Source organism: Hemicordylus capensis, chromosome 13 (genome assembly GCF_027244095.1).
Source record: "Hemicordylus capensis ecotype Gifberg chromosome 13, rHemCap1.1.pri, whole genome shotgun sequence".
Lineage (NCBI taxonomy): Eukaryota > Metazoa > Chordata > Lepidosauria > Squamata > Cordylidae > Hemicordylus > Hemicordylus capensis.
Genome location: NC_069669.1, coordinates 22,976,064 through 22,988,665, shown reverse-complemented (window position 1 = coordinate 22,988,665; position 12,602 = coordinate 22,976,064). Strand labels below are relative to the sequence as shown.

General features: G+C 49.4%; 3 protein-coding genes across 23 annotated transcripts in view; 2 read left to right on the top strand and 1 right to left on the bottom strand.

Moving 5' to 3' along the window:
• The window catches only part of TMC5 (transmembrane channel like 5), a 53,942-nt gene extending 52,700 nt beyond the window's left edge, over window positions 1–1,242 (top strand). For 12 of the 13 annotated variants that reach the window (XM_053276075.1, XM_053276074.1, XM_053276073.1 and 9 more), the window contains one exon: window positions 705–1,242. In XM_053276075.1, the coding sequence (XP_053132050.1) occupies window positions 705–832 (128 nt within the window). In that variant the 3' untranslated portion in view covers window positions 833–1,242. Of the gene's footprint in view, window positions 1–289; window positions 664–704 lie in introns of those variants that run through there. The other variant, XM_053276080.1, reaches the window with a different exon arrangement.
• Window positions 1,163–11,652, bottom strand: GDE1 (glycerophosphodiester phosphodiesterase 1). Of its 5 annotated transcripts, XR_008311973.1 has the most exons (7): window positions 11,128–11,652; window positions 6,883–7,058; window positions 5,496–5,601; window positions 4,806–4,898; window positions 3,584–3,795; window positions 3,203–3,334; window positions 2,728–2,865 (listed from the first exon to the last, which is right to left on the bottom strand). XR_008311973.1 is itself a non-coding variant. In XM_053276095.1 (6 exons), the coding sequence occupies exons 1-6, from the start codon at window positions 11,380–11,382 to the stop codon at window positions 2,718–2,720; spliced, it is 990 nt and encodes a 329-aa protein (XP_053132070.1). In that variant the 5' UTR covers window positions 11,383–11,652; the 3' UTR covers window positions 1,163–2,717. The 5 variants fall into 5 exon arrangements, 4 of the variants coding, with proteins under 4 accessions (XP_053132070.1, XP_053132073.1, XP_053132072.1 ...); XM_053276095.1 differs by lacking the exon at window positions 3,203–3,334 and having other exon boundaries at window positions 1,163–2,865; XM_053276098.1 differs by lacking the exon at window positions 3,203–3,334 and having other exon boundaries at window positions 1,163–2,865; window positions 6,883–7,054; window positions 11,128–11,256.
• Window positions 11,653–11,994: 342 nt separating this feature from the next.
• Window positions 11,995–12,602, top strand: part of CCP110 (centriolar coiled-coil protein 110) — a 28,677-nt gene continuing 28,069 nt past the window's right edge. For 2 of the 5 annotated variants that reach the window (XM_053276063.1, XM_053276064.1), the window contains exon 1: window positions 11,995–12,517. In XM_053276063.1, the coding sequence (XP_053132038.1) occupies window positions 12,308–12,517 (210 nt within the window). In that variant the 5' untranslated portion in view covers window positions 11,995–12,307. The remainder of the gene's footprint in view (window positions 12,518–12,602) is intronic. The other 3 variants (XM_053276067.1, XM_053276066.1, XM_053276062.1) reach the window with 3 other exon arrangements.

Here is a 12,602-nt window from a genome sequence, read left to right as displayed (position 1 = left end):
TGTGCCTGCAGGGGGGATAGGCAGAAGTGTAAGACACTGAGATATGCAGAAGGCCCCAGGTTCCCTCCCTGGCAGCAGCATCTGCAGACAGGGCTGAGGGGGGCTCCTGCCTGCAACCGGGGAGAAGCCGCTGCCAGTCGGCATAGACAATCCTGAATTGGATGGAACAAGGGTCTGAGCTATGAGATCAGGCGGCTTCCTCGGTTCCTACTGACAGCTAAGCAGAAGACAGCAGACATGCATAGGTGGACTCTTGTTCTCACCTAGTAAAACTGTGCTTAAATCTCAGGATGGAGTCCAGTCCGGCCCTTCTTCCGGCTGCTGACCTTCACATAGGAGCCCTGGAGGTGCCAGGGGAGAGGATGGCTGCAAAGCACTCGCCCATCTGGCCTCCTTCCGTAGCCAAAGATCAAGTTCTCTGAATGAGGGACAGGAGGCCACAGCTTGCATTCCATGATGCCTGTTGCTCTTTGACTGGGAACGGGGGCATGTTCTGGCAGATGTCACTACAGTGCTGCTGCTTTCCTGCAGGGCCACATGGCCTCAGCCCCTGAGTGGTTGCTGGACTACAGCTCCCATCATCCCTGACTATTGGCCACCGTGGCTGGGGATGCTGGGAGCTGTACTTCCACAACAGCTAGAGGGCTGCAGTGGTGCAGCCCCACTTCACGGGATCTGCTTTCTGTTCCTTCCTTGGTTTCCAGCAGCCCAAGAAGATCGCCAGGCCAACAGGAGTGCTGGGGCTTCAGAGGCTCTTGCTCTGGCCCTGAGAGCCAGGCAGGAGGCTGAATGGGGCCTGGAAGAGGAGGAGTCGGAGGAGTCCAGATCATGAAGCAGCACTTTGTTATTTGCACCCAGGAGATCTCTGTAGCGATTTCCAGAAGAGCAGGAATTCTTGCATCAAAGATGGCACTTTTCCACTTTCGTTTTGTTATGCAAAAGTTGCAATTTTGTTTTGTGACTTTGAGAATACAGTGCAAGATACTAAAATCAGAATGTAGCTCTTCACCAAGTCAGGATTCCCTCTGAAGTCCAGGTCTTGTCCATACTTAAGGAGACATGAAGCCACCCTTTTCACAGATAAAAGGCCGCCTGCTGGATTGATGGAATTTATCTCTGGTGAACATTGCCAAGTCCAGTTCTCTAAACATTTCTGAGAATCTTCTACCTGAACTTCTTTATTTTTGCTGTTCCAATCAGAGTATTTTTTTTAAAACAGAAATTATACAATGATAAAACCAACTCGTGCGTGTTGTGTCACAATGGCAAAATAGGTACAATAACATTCCTTACTTAATTGCTCTTCAGTTTTAAACCGTTTATGGAACAACTGCTGAGGTTACATCATTTGCAAAACAAGTTGTAATGCTTTGTAAACAGAGGCGTATTTTATCTGAGAATTTGCAGCTGTACGGGTTATGCAGCTGACAAGGGCCTGCTTATTAGTGGCCATTTCAACCCCCAGCTGGCCCAGTCTCTGCCCCCAGCCAAACTAGCAATTTGAACTGCAAACAAGAGGGCTTGTTGGGTGCCTAGTTGCCAGACTCATGATTGCATCTATCTAAATCAGGGGGTTTCGCTCTGCTCAGCTGCATGAGACACTTACTGCACTGGTTTCTTCCTTTTTAAAAAGTTAATTTTTTACAGAGTGTGTCTAAGATTTGTTCTGGTACTTATGCTTTTTAAAATGTCTGCTCTGGATTTACTTCAGGTGCTCATGTTTTCTGCACCTTTTCTGTCAGATATTTTATTCCCTATGTCTCCTGCCATAAATGGTAAAGTTATTTCCTTTTTGCCTGTTTCCTGTTTTGGAGCAGCGATACAGAAAGCTTCATAACTACAGGCTCTGCTGTTGTAGCATATAATGCTCACAGCATAGTTTTGGGGGTTTTGGTTTTTTTTAGTAATCCTGAGTGCCGATGAAAAAGTTACTTTGGAATTGGTCATTCTCATACATTTATTAAGAATAAATCTGCAGACAGGACCTGATTGCCACAAAACCCACTCTCTGATCATGCTCATAAGAGCAACCCCTGAAAGCACTGCATGGGCGACAATTTTCAATATAGATCTGCATGTGTATAGGATTGCTTCAAAAAGATGCAGCACAAGTACCAAACTGGACTTTGGAATGGGTTTGTAGAAGAGCTGCATCTGGTGGTCTTCCCTGCTATCAGCTGCTCCCCACGTGTGCCTGCAAAATACCCCCTCACCACCCCTACATTTTAATCCAGCCTGTTGCATTTTCTCAGACTGTTTCCCTGTCTTGAATCTGAGCACATGTCCCTTAATGACTGCATGTGCCCCTCGGAAAGGATGCTGCTGTCTTCAGGCCTGGTCCTGGACTGCCATGGCAAGCACCTATGCTACTCCTTCTGTAAGCACAGTTTGATTAATGGGTTCCAAGTCATGCCAGTGATATCAGAAGGCTTAACTGCAAGACTTAGTTCTACACAAAAAGTGTAAATCTTAGGCATATAGATTGTCACCAAGTCAGTTAACTCTATTCAGTCTGTACTTATAGGCTGCACACCCATTTCTTCTTCTTCTGGATCAAGAATTTGAGTCTCTGACCAGCACCGTGAGACATTCCGATCCAACTGGCCCTTGGATCATGCAGTGCGCCCGTGATCAAATGCACCCTTGACATTCCATTCCCAATGACATTCAAGCTGCCTAACGCAGCAAACCCAGAGAAGTCCAGGAAAGGCTGGAAACTAGTAGTGAGGGTCACAGTCCTCGAGGAAGCTGTCGGTGATGTAGCTGGTCTGGAGGACGTTTTCATAGTACATCTTTTCTGCAAAGGTGTTGACTGTCCAAGCCACCACATGCACTCCTTTGGCAGTCCACTGCCGCACGTAGTCCCTGAAAGGAGCAAGAGAGAAATGCCACGAGGGGAGAACAAGGGACAGCAGTGGGGCTGGAAGAGAAGGCAGCCTTGGCTGTGAGGCCTCTTCCATGTGAAAAGCATCCTGACTGTTGAGGGCTAGGGCACATGTTCAATGCGATGTTTGCTTACTCCAAATCCCGGGTCACTACGCTGCACAGACTCCCATGGAGCGTGCTGTGTGGGCTGCAAAGCCCCCTCCTGGCCCCAGATCTGCATCCCGGCCAACTGACCGGCACTGAACTGGGGTCCTGACTCTGGGATTGGAATTCATCAGTTGGTCCTGGTTGAATGCTGGTCGCTTGCAGCACAAACCTTGGATCCGGATCTTTCTGCAGCTGGCCCAACATGCTCCAGAGCAGCGTCCAAGGCTTGGTGCTCTGGGATTTGCCAGTCAGCTGATGGTGGGAACCACCCCTTGGTCCCTCTCCACAGGTGCGCTCTCACCTGTTCGGTTTAATGGTGGGGCATTTAGTGGTGCACCTAGGTCATTTGGGTGCCCACCCCCACCGCCACGAGGCCTCCCACCACATAAAAATAAAGAAACCTCCAGGTGTGTGGCGTGGGGGTGGGCGGAGCGGCCACTGGGCCTTGTCTGTCTGGCCCAACGGCCCTTGAGAAAGGCAAGGCGCGCCTGTGCAGCTGGACTAGATCGCCGCAAGCCTGTGACAGGCTTAGGCAAGGTTTGCCACTTACTGTGAAACGAAATTTTTCTGCACCAGAAAAATGGAAGTGCCACATAACTGCCACAGGAAATTGTGCATGCTCCAGTCCAAGATGACGTCCATCACCAGGGCTAAATAGTGTCTCCAGAGGGACTTGTAGCGAGGGGTCCCATCTCCCAGGTGGCTGAAGCTCCACGGTCTGTGGGTCAGAGCTGTGACCACGTTCTTGTCGGCTTGCCTCATCTAGAAGAACAAGTGGAGAAGCTGGAATGACAGATGGAGAGCTGACGGTGGGGTTTGTCTGCTTCAGACCTCACTCCCGTGCGATATAATTCTACAATCCTTCTCCTCCAACTAATGATAATAATACAAAGAACTGCAAAAGTAAACAGATCAGCACAATCCAATTTAGCCCAATCTTAATCTAATTTCTAACTGAAGAGCCAGTGACAGTAATGTCAATGCCTGACAGAAAGGGGAAAAACAGTATCTCATTCCCAGTCTTTTAAAACTAATTAGGGCTGTTCTCATGACTTAACTGAGTAGGAGAAAGTGCCCAGCTTCAGGAGTGGAGTGTGCTCCCAATTCCCAGTTTTATGCGAGTTAAAAACTAGGTTGGAGAGAGTGGAAGGTGATTGTGTGCGAGAGGGGTGCAAGCTCCAATGGGCATCGTCCTACTCGGCACGTTTCTAGGAGGAAACATCGTCATAGCCAGCACCCAATGACTTCCTCCCCTCCTAAAAGAAAGCTGCCATAGACTGAGTCAGACCCTTGGTCTATCTAGCTCAGTATTGTCTACACACAGACTGGGAGCAGTGGCTTCTCCAATGTTGCAGGCAGGAGTCTCTCTCAGCCCTATCATGGAGATGCTGCCAGGGAGGGAACTTGGAACCTTCTGCTCTTCCCAGAGTGGCCCCATCCCCTAAAGGGGAATATCTACCTCATTTTCAACTCGCACGCAGCTCCCAAACTTGTCCTATCCTGCTGAAGATCGGGTGAGCCAGCCTCACGTGTGGCTTGATGCTTATATTGCAATGGGAGGAAGGATGCAAGAGCCTGAATACTGAACAAAGCAGCCTGGTGTTTCCTTATGTCACTTCATCGACCTATAACATACTCTCCTAACCCCGTAAGAAATATCACTGTGTACTACGACTATCACTGTGGTTGTCCAAAAGACGACCCTCTTAATCGCACTGTAACGGTGACCGGAAATTTCAAGGTCATAGCACAGCCCTGCGCAGAAGCCTTACCTTATAGACCACATCTGGCATAAAAGAACATACAATGCTGGTGTTGTACAGCCGAGGATATTCTAGGTAGAGGTGTCTGAGGGCTGTGACTGCCTGCCAGAGAACAAGATGCATGAATGGTCTGCAAAGCAGCGCAAGGTGAATTTCCAGAAATGGTTGTAGCTTGAAGGGTCGGGACGGAGATGGAAAACAGCACCCGCACTGCCATTCAAGGTAAGGTGCCGACAGAGCTTTGGCCTGCAGCCTCTCTCAAAAGGATGCTTCACTCACCTCCCTGCCCCCCCCCCGCTGACTGCCAAACTGTTGGTGGGAGCGTTGTCTACACTCCCACACGGTCCCTTTTCAGAGAGCCTGGGCAATGCCTTCTGGCCTCTGGGTATCCTATTATGCACCAAACGCAGCGCCCTGCGGGATCTCCCCAGGAGACAGGCGCTCTAGGCACCCGTCTGTGTGTGTGGCCGGGTTGGAAGCAGCCCGAGCTCACCCATGAGCAGGAAGTCTGGGTTAAGGGAGCGCCTGCTCCCGGCAGTTCTCACGCGCAGCGCCTAAAGCAGGCTGGGCTTCCCTAGCCTGGGCTAGGCTGTGTGTGAGAACAGCCTCTTTGCCCTGGCAGAAGAGCCCCGTCCCTTCTCTGGCCAAGGGGGAAAGCTCCTCCATGCGGTCTGGCCAGGAGGTAAGGAGAAAAGGTACCTTATCTGCATTGCCCTTGACATCAAAGTAGATGATGAGGTTGTAATGCATACTTTCCACGACGGCTTCTTTCAGCGTCGGCACTTTCTCCCCACGGTAATCTCTCCTACAGGAAAAGGGTGAGAACTTCAGTGGCTTATCTATCTTTATTTTATTTAACTAATTTGTATACTGTCCAAAATGCAAATCTCTGGACGGTTTACAATAAAAACAACAAATAAAAAGGTTAAAACATTACAACTATTTAAAATTTAAAACATTACAACTATTTAAAATCATCAAACTATTAGAACAGTATCTAATTAAAAGTCTGGGTGAACAAATGTGTCTCTTATTCCAGCAAGAGGATTTTCCAAACCAAAGAAGGAAGAATGCTTCCATCCATACTGTGTCACCACGAAGCGTCTAAAGATACAATCCACAGATAGTTAAACACACTTTATTTCCAACACAGTTAAGTCCCAGGCTTTTTAACCTGATACTAGGAGAACTAACATTACAGAAGAAAGCATGCGTGTCTAGCACAATATCTGAGCTGCCCTAATCTATAGACACTGGCTTGCAGCTGCCAATCCAAGAGATAGGTACATTTGTTGCTTCCCCAGGACTCTCCATCTGGCCTGGGCTGCTTCTGACGTCGGGGAGGCTCCGTACCTACCAAAGAGTATGTAATTGCATCTGTGTCAGTACTCCTGTTTATTTACTCTAACCCAATGGGAGTAACATTGCAAATGGGATGGCTCCCTCTGAGTAGGCATGCGTCCACCTTTGGAAGCAGCCCTGGCAGGGTAGAGACACATGGAAGCAGTAAGCATGCCTCTCCCTTGGATTAGTGGCTCACTGCACAGAATGCAAGCCAGTATGGTTTGGCTGTAAATCTTTGTGTGCCTTGACTTTCACAGGACTTGCTTCCTCCAGAACACAGAAGACTGAGATGTAAGAGAACTGAGGTTTACTTAAGCAGCATTCACAACACATTATGTTCAACAGTCATGCAATGAGTGTACAGTATACACAAGTACAGATCTGTACACAGGTACATGTTGAACAGAGGTACAGCATTATGTTGTACAGATAATGTACGACATAATGTACCTGCACAACACAGGTACAGCTTTATGTTGAACACAGGTAAGCAGTCCTCTTCCCATCTGCACCATGCATTTGAGGGGCCTGTACATGCAGGTACAGCCGTTGACACATACAGATGTACGAACGCACACTTGTACAACATAATGTCTGAATAAGGCTTGTAGAGATCTGTATTTGTGAACACTGTACACACATGGTTTGAGTGTTTACTATAATGTGTTAACAGGGCTCAACTTGTATGGACATATGGTCTTTCCAGAAGTGAGTGGCAGTGCTATACAAATGGCTCACTTACCATAATCTGTGTTTAGCAGCTGGATTAAATCTCCTAACCTCAGCAAAGGTCAATTCACGCAAGCTTCCAGACCCATCAGTGGTCCTGTCTACTGTGTCATCATGCATCAAGATAGGGTAGCCATCAGCGGTGAATTCGAGGTCAAGCTCCACACCTGTTGCGCCATTCTCAGCTGCCTTTAGTAAACACAAACAGGCAATTATATAAGAATGCATACTTTTCTGCAAACATCATGCTGGAAATTATAAAGCTCAAATAAATCTACCACAGTGGCCTGACCTGTTTTGGTAACCCCAAATGTTATCCCAACTGAGTGTAATGGATCCTTGGTATGTTCAATTGACTTGCCCTTATGCACTTGCACCACACTCAATTTTCTTCGCTCTTTCACAAATTTTATTTGGCTTTAGAAACCAACCCCCAAAGTGAAGAGCCAGACAAGGGATACTTGGCAAAATTACCAGACTTTGTGATGGACCTTGTGGAAGGGGAGGATACATGGGCTTCTCTCTTTATCACCTTTACACGTAACACGAAATGGACTTTCTTTTTATCCTCTGCCTCTTTCTTTCATGACCAAACACTTTAAATTATCTGAATGCTGAATCTTAGAAAGCAAATATAACCTCTGCAAAATCTGCAGAGAGGCACAGACAAATTTACTTAATAGGCACAAAATGGTATAATTGTCTGAATACTGAAGCTGTTTTATTGTGTGCATGCAGAATATTCTTTTGTCAAGTGCACAAAACTCTGATAATATCTTGTTTAAAGTATTTAGACCTTGTGAGTGTTGCTAAGTTAGTTATGGCAACAAGTTGCAACTGAAAAGTCGACCAGGCATGTGGGAATCTGTCTTAGCAAAGGTGTTAACTTGGTATCTAGGCTCGAGGAATGACAATGACATAGCACAAAATACACATTCTGGGCAGATGTAACTATAATGAATGTTTTCTGTACCTTAACAAGTTGGATATTAATTGAAGAAATACTACTGCTAAGTAGAAACCATTCTGTGAAAAGTTCACTTGTACTGGCAATTAGGAAAGGATAAGGAAATTAATAAGTGCGGGTTCTAAAACAAATAATAAAGCAGGATTAAACTAGCCCTGAATTAAGAGAACAATGACTGTTTTGTTTAACATACTTGCAATGACCTTTCAAGAAAACTAGCTTGACTGGAATAGATTTTCTCATATGTGATTTCTATTGGGCTAGATCATACATTCAAGTACAAGTTTTTACAAGTACAATTTGATTTCTTATCACAAGATAAGAAATTATGATCTGCATTATTATGATCTGCATTCAAATGAATACAGTAGATTCAGTTGTGTTCATCTTATTTAAGATTGTAGGAAATTTATCTCCATGGGGTTTGTAGGAAATTTATCTCCATGGGGTTTGATGACCTTTGAGTGCATTCACCAAGGCAAGTTATCAAAAGGCTAAGTGCCTTTTGTGTGATCAAGAACAATCCTCTATGTCCACAGGCAAAAGTACTTTTAAAAATTGGTTTTGGCTTCACATTAGCAATTTGTTTTGGCTTCATATTAGCAATCTGTTGTTACTTTACATTTGTTACATTTATGTTACATTTGTTACTTTAGTCAGTAAATATTATTTTAGGAAATGTTATGTATTATTCCCACCAAGTATTGCAGCTCCAGGTACTCTGATTGATTAAGTGCTGTCAAGACTGTGTTGACTCTTAGCGACCACATAGATAGATCCTCTCCAGGATGATCTGTCTGCAACGTGGCCTTTCAGGTCTCTCAGTGGTGCATCCGTTGCTGTCGTCATCGAGCCCATCCCCCTTGCTGCTGGTCGTCCTCTTCTTCTCTTTCCTTCCACTCTCCCCAGCATGATGGACTCCTTTCTCAAGGGAGCTGGGTGGTCTTCACATCATGTGTCCAAAATAGGATAGTTTGAGCCTGGTCATTTGTGCTTTGAGTGAGAATTCTGGATGGATTTGTTCCATGACCCATTGGTTTGTTTTCCTGGCTGTCCATGGCATCCTCAAAAGTCTTCTCCAGCACCCCAGTTCACAAGCAGCAATGCTTTTCCTCTCTTGTCTCACTGCATCCTAAATTCTGTTAGTTGCCACACTCCTCCAGCAGCATGTCCTATCCTACCCCCGAGATTTTCAGCCAGGGGTACTTTAAAGTCTTGGCTGGGGTGTGGGGAGGCGTATGTGGAGTATAACTGACACTTCTCTTTCTCCAAACTTCAGATGATCCATGTGATTCAAACATTTTAGATACCTGCCACACTATTCTTGAGCAGTCTCTGCCAAAATTAATTGGGCTGTGCAGGAGATGTTCCTGGCCAATTGTGCAGCCTTAAGAAAAAGCTGAATTCATCGATGAGACTTAGTAACGGTTGTTGAAATCAGGAACGTGCTGAAACAGAAATTGGCTGTTTTGTGTCTGAAGTTCCATGCAGACCATGGGAACTTTGAAGGAGACAATAAATTTTGTAAGAGCAAACAGTGAGAGGCTATCTATACCCCACTCGGAGATAAAGAAAGGAAATTGTAGCATTGGATTTGTCAAGCAGATTAGAAACTGACAGAAGCATAAACAGTAATGTCATCATTTCCCTCCTTACCAGGTTTGCTGTGGATCGTCTTGGGCAAAGGAAGGTCACTAAATTTACCATTAATGATTCACAGATATTTGTAGGTCATCTCCCCTGCTAGTTTGCTGCTGCTGCTGTTTAACTGATCTACATGTCCCTATAGTGTGCCAATACTTTAATCACTCCCATTTGTAAAGCAAGTGGAGGTAATCGTCCCTTTGTTTATCTCTCCTTTAATTGCAGTTGCTAGCTTCAGTCTGTTTACCAGTCTGCCGTTTCAACATTAAGAAAGTTAACATCCTCCAGGGTGTCTTCCAGTGCCAAGTTGCCAGTCTGTGAAGACAATACTGAGCGAGAGAGACCAATGGGCTGACTGAGTATATGGCAGCTTTCTATGTTCCATTCAGTACAAGGCACCAGAAGGCTCCCTTCTTCCAGGTGGTTATGCGTTGCTATCACACTTGGGCTGCAACCATGCTCACAGCTGGGTTGCTTCGATCCTGTTAAAAGCCAATGGGATCCAGGCTGAGGAAGTGGACACAGAATTGCACTCCAGGTAATGCATCCAAAAATCAACCATCATTAACCAGGGGGATATGAAAAGCCCTGGGGCCTACTTTAAAGCCTTGCATATGGTGCGGGGTGAATTAAGGGGGTTACAGGTCTCGGGGAGAGGAGGGCTGGCCTCGTGGTAGTGAGCTTTACTAAGCAGGGTCTGCCTTGTTTTGCATTTGGATGGGGAACTACATGTGAATGTTGGAAGATATCTACCCCTTAGGGCGGGGGAAGGTAACCTTGGCTCTCCATCCGTGGCTGAACTACAATGCCCATCATCCCCAGAAAAAATGTGTTGTGGCTGAGGATGATGGGAGTTTGTAGTTCAGCAACTGAAGGAGAGCCAAGATCACTTACCCCTTCCTTAGGGAAAGGGGCCACAGCTCAGTGTTAGAGCATCTGCTTGCATGTGGAAGGACCCTGGCAGCATCTCTGGGTGGGGCTGGGAGAGAGGCCTGCCTGCAGCCTTGAAAAACTACTGCGGGTCAGTGCAGCCCAGGGGTAGGCAACCTTTAGCACTCCAGCGGTCCCCAAACTACTGCTCCCACCACCCCACGCCACAACTGATTGGGAGTCTCAGCGCTGGGTCCCCAGATGTTATTGGGCTTCATAACACCCAGCCCTAGTGCCCTTTGGCTGGGGATTCAGGGAGCTGAAGTCCAATAACATTTTGAAAGGCAACCCTGAGAATCTCTGGCGTAGACAGTACTGAGCCAGATGGGCAATGGACTCTGGCCGGGTCCAAAGCAGCGCCCTCCGTCCCTACCAGGGGGCTGCAGCTCAGATGCAGAGCCCGGTTGGCAGCCAGAAGGCCCCGAGTCCAATCCAGGCAGCAAGGCTGGGAAATTCCCATCAGCAACCTTGGCGAGCCACTGCCAGTCAGAGCAGACCATGCTGAGCCGGGCGAGCCAAGGGTCGGACTCAGGCAGCCGGCGGCAGCAGCAGACCCCCCCCCCCCCCAGCCCCGATGCTGTGGACGAGAACTCCCAGCAGCAGCAGCAGCAGCCGCCCTCCCCAGTTGTCGTCCACGCCATGGCGGGGCGGGGGCCTCCCCTGAGAGCCCACCTCGCCCAGCCTCCCAGAGGGCAGCGGCGGCGGCGGCGGCATCACCTGGCGGATGGCGGCCAGCGTGTTCTCGGGGGCGTCGTGTCCGGCGCCGCGGTGGGCGATGCGGGCGGGGCTGCCGCGGGGCTGGACCAGCAGCTGGGCGCGCTGCGGGGCGACGGGCTCCAGGCTGAAGAGGCGCAGCGCCAGGTAGAGGCCGCCGGTCAGCAGGCCCGACAGCGCCGCGCGCCGGCTCAGCACCAGCGCCGCGCCCAGCACCGCCGTCAGCGCGCCCGCCGGGCCCTCCGGCAGGCAGAACATGATGGCGGCGGCGGCGGCGGCGGCGGCCCGGGGCGCAGGCCAGGCGAGCCCCCCGGGCGGCTCCGCTCCTTCGCCCGCCCGCCGGCTCGGCTCAGACCGGGCGCCCCTTCCTCCTTCCTCGGGCGGCGGCGGCGGCACAATCGCCTCGCGCCTCCCCGCCAATCGCCGGCCAGGGCCGCGGCCAGCCAATGGCGAGCCGCAGCAGGCCGCGACGGGCGGAGGGGGCCCCTCCTCGGCTCGCGCCGCCCCGGCCAATCCCAGCCGAGCGCCCCCCCCCGATCCTGGGAGTCTGCTCTGCGCCCCCCCCGCAGCCCTCTGCTGGTCACGGGAGGGTTGGAGAGGGCCGGCGGGCCTGGGTGGGCTGCCCTCCTAAGTTCTCTGGTGGTCCCACCTAATTTCTCCTCCTTCTTGCAAACAAATGATGTTATATCTGAATGTTGCTTGAATGCCATTTAAAAGGTCCCCATGAACTGCCCCTCCTGCTTTTCTTGCCCCCCCCCCAAAAAACCCCAACAACTTTGAGGCTGGCGACGGTCCTGCAGGATGCCCTCGAAAGGGATGCCTTTTAGGCTGCGAGACCCTAGTTTGGGGGCAGGGAACGCTCTCTAGGTATCTATGTAATATATTTCCACTCGAGGCACCAATGGCCAGGCTCAAACTCTCCTACTTGGGACACATGATGCGAAGACCACCCAGCTCCCTTGAGAAAGAAGTCCATCATGCTGGGGAGAGTGGAAGGAAAGAGAAGAAGAGGACGACCAGCAGCAAGGGGGATGGGCTCGATCACGACAGCCATGAATGCACCACGGAGAGACCTCAAAGGCCAAGCTGAAGACGGATCATCATCCTGCAGAGGATCTCTCTATGTGGTCTCTCAGCGTCGACACCCACTTGACACGGCACTTAATCAATCATCAGTCAATCAATGCAATGCATATATGTATTTATCTATCGATTATTTTTTCCGTGTAAACCGCCTTGGCCACTTTTGCGAAAAAGCGGCCTATCAGTCTCTGTATTGGGCGGCGGCAGCCGAGGCTGGGGCTGCAACTCGGACCCGCAGCAGCGGCCGCGCCGCCCACGAGACGCGCTCTCTGCAATCCGGAGGACGACGGGAAAGACAGCAGAGACAAAGGTAACTACAATTCCCAGCGTGCCTCGGGGCCCTCGCTCAGGACGGGCTTGAACTACGGCTCCCGGCATGCAAAGCACCCAACCCC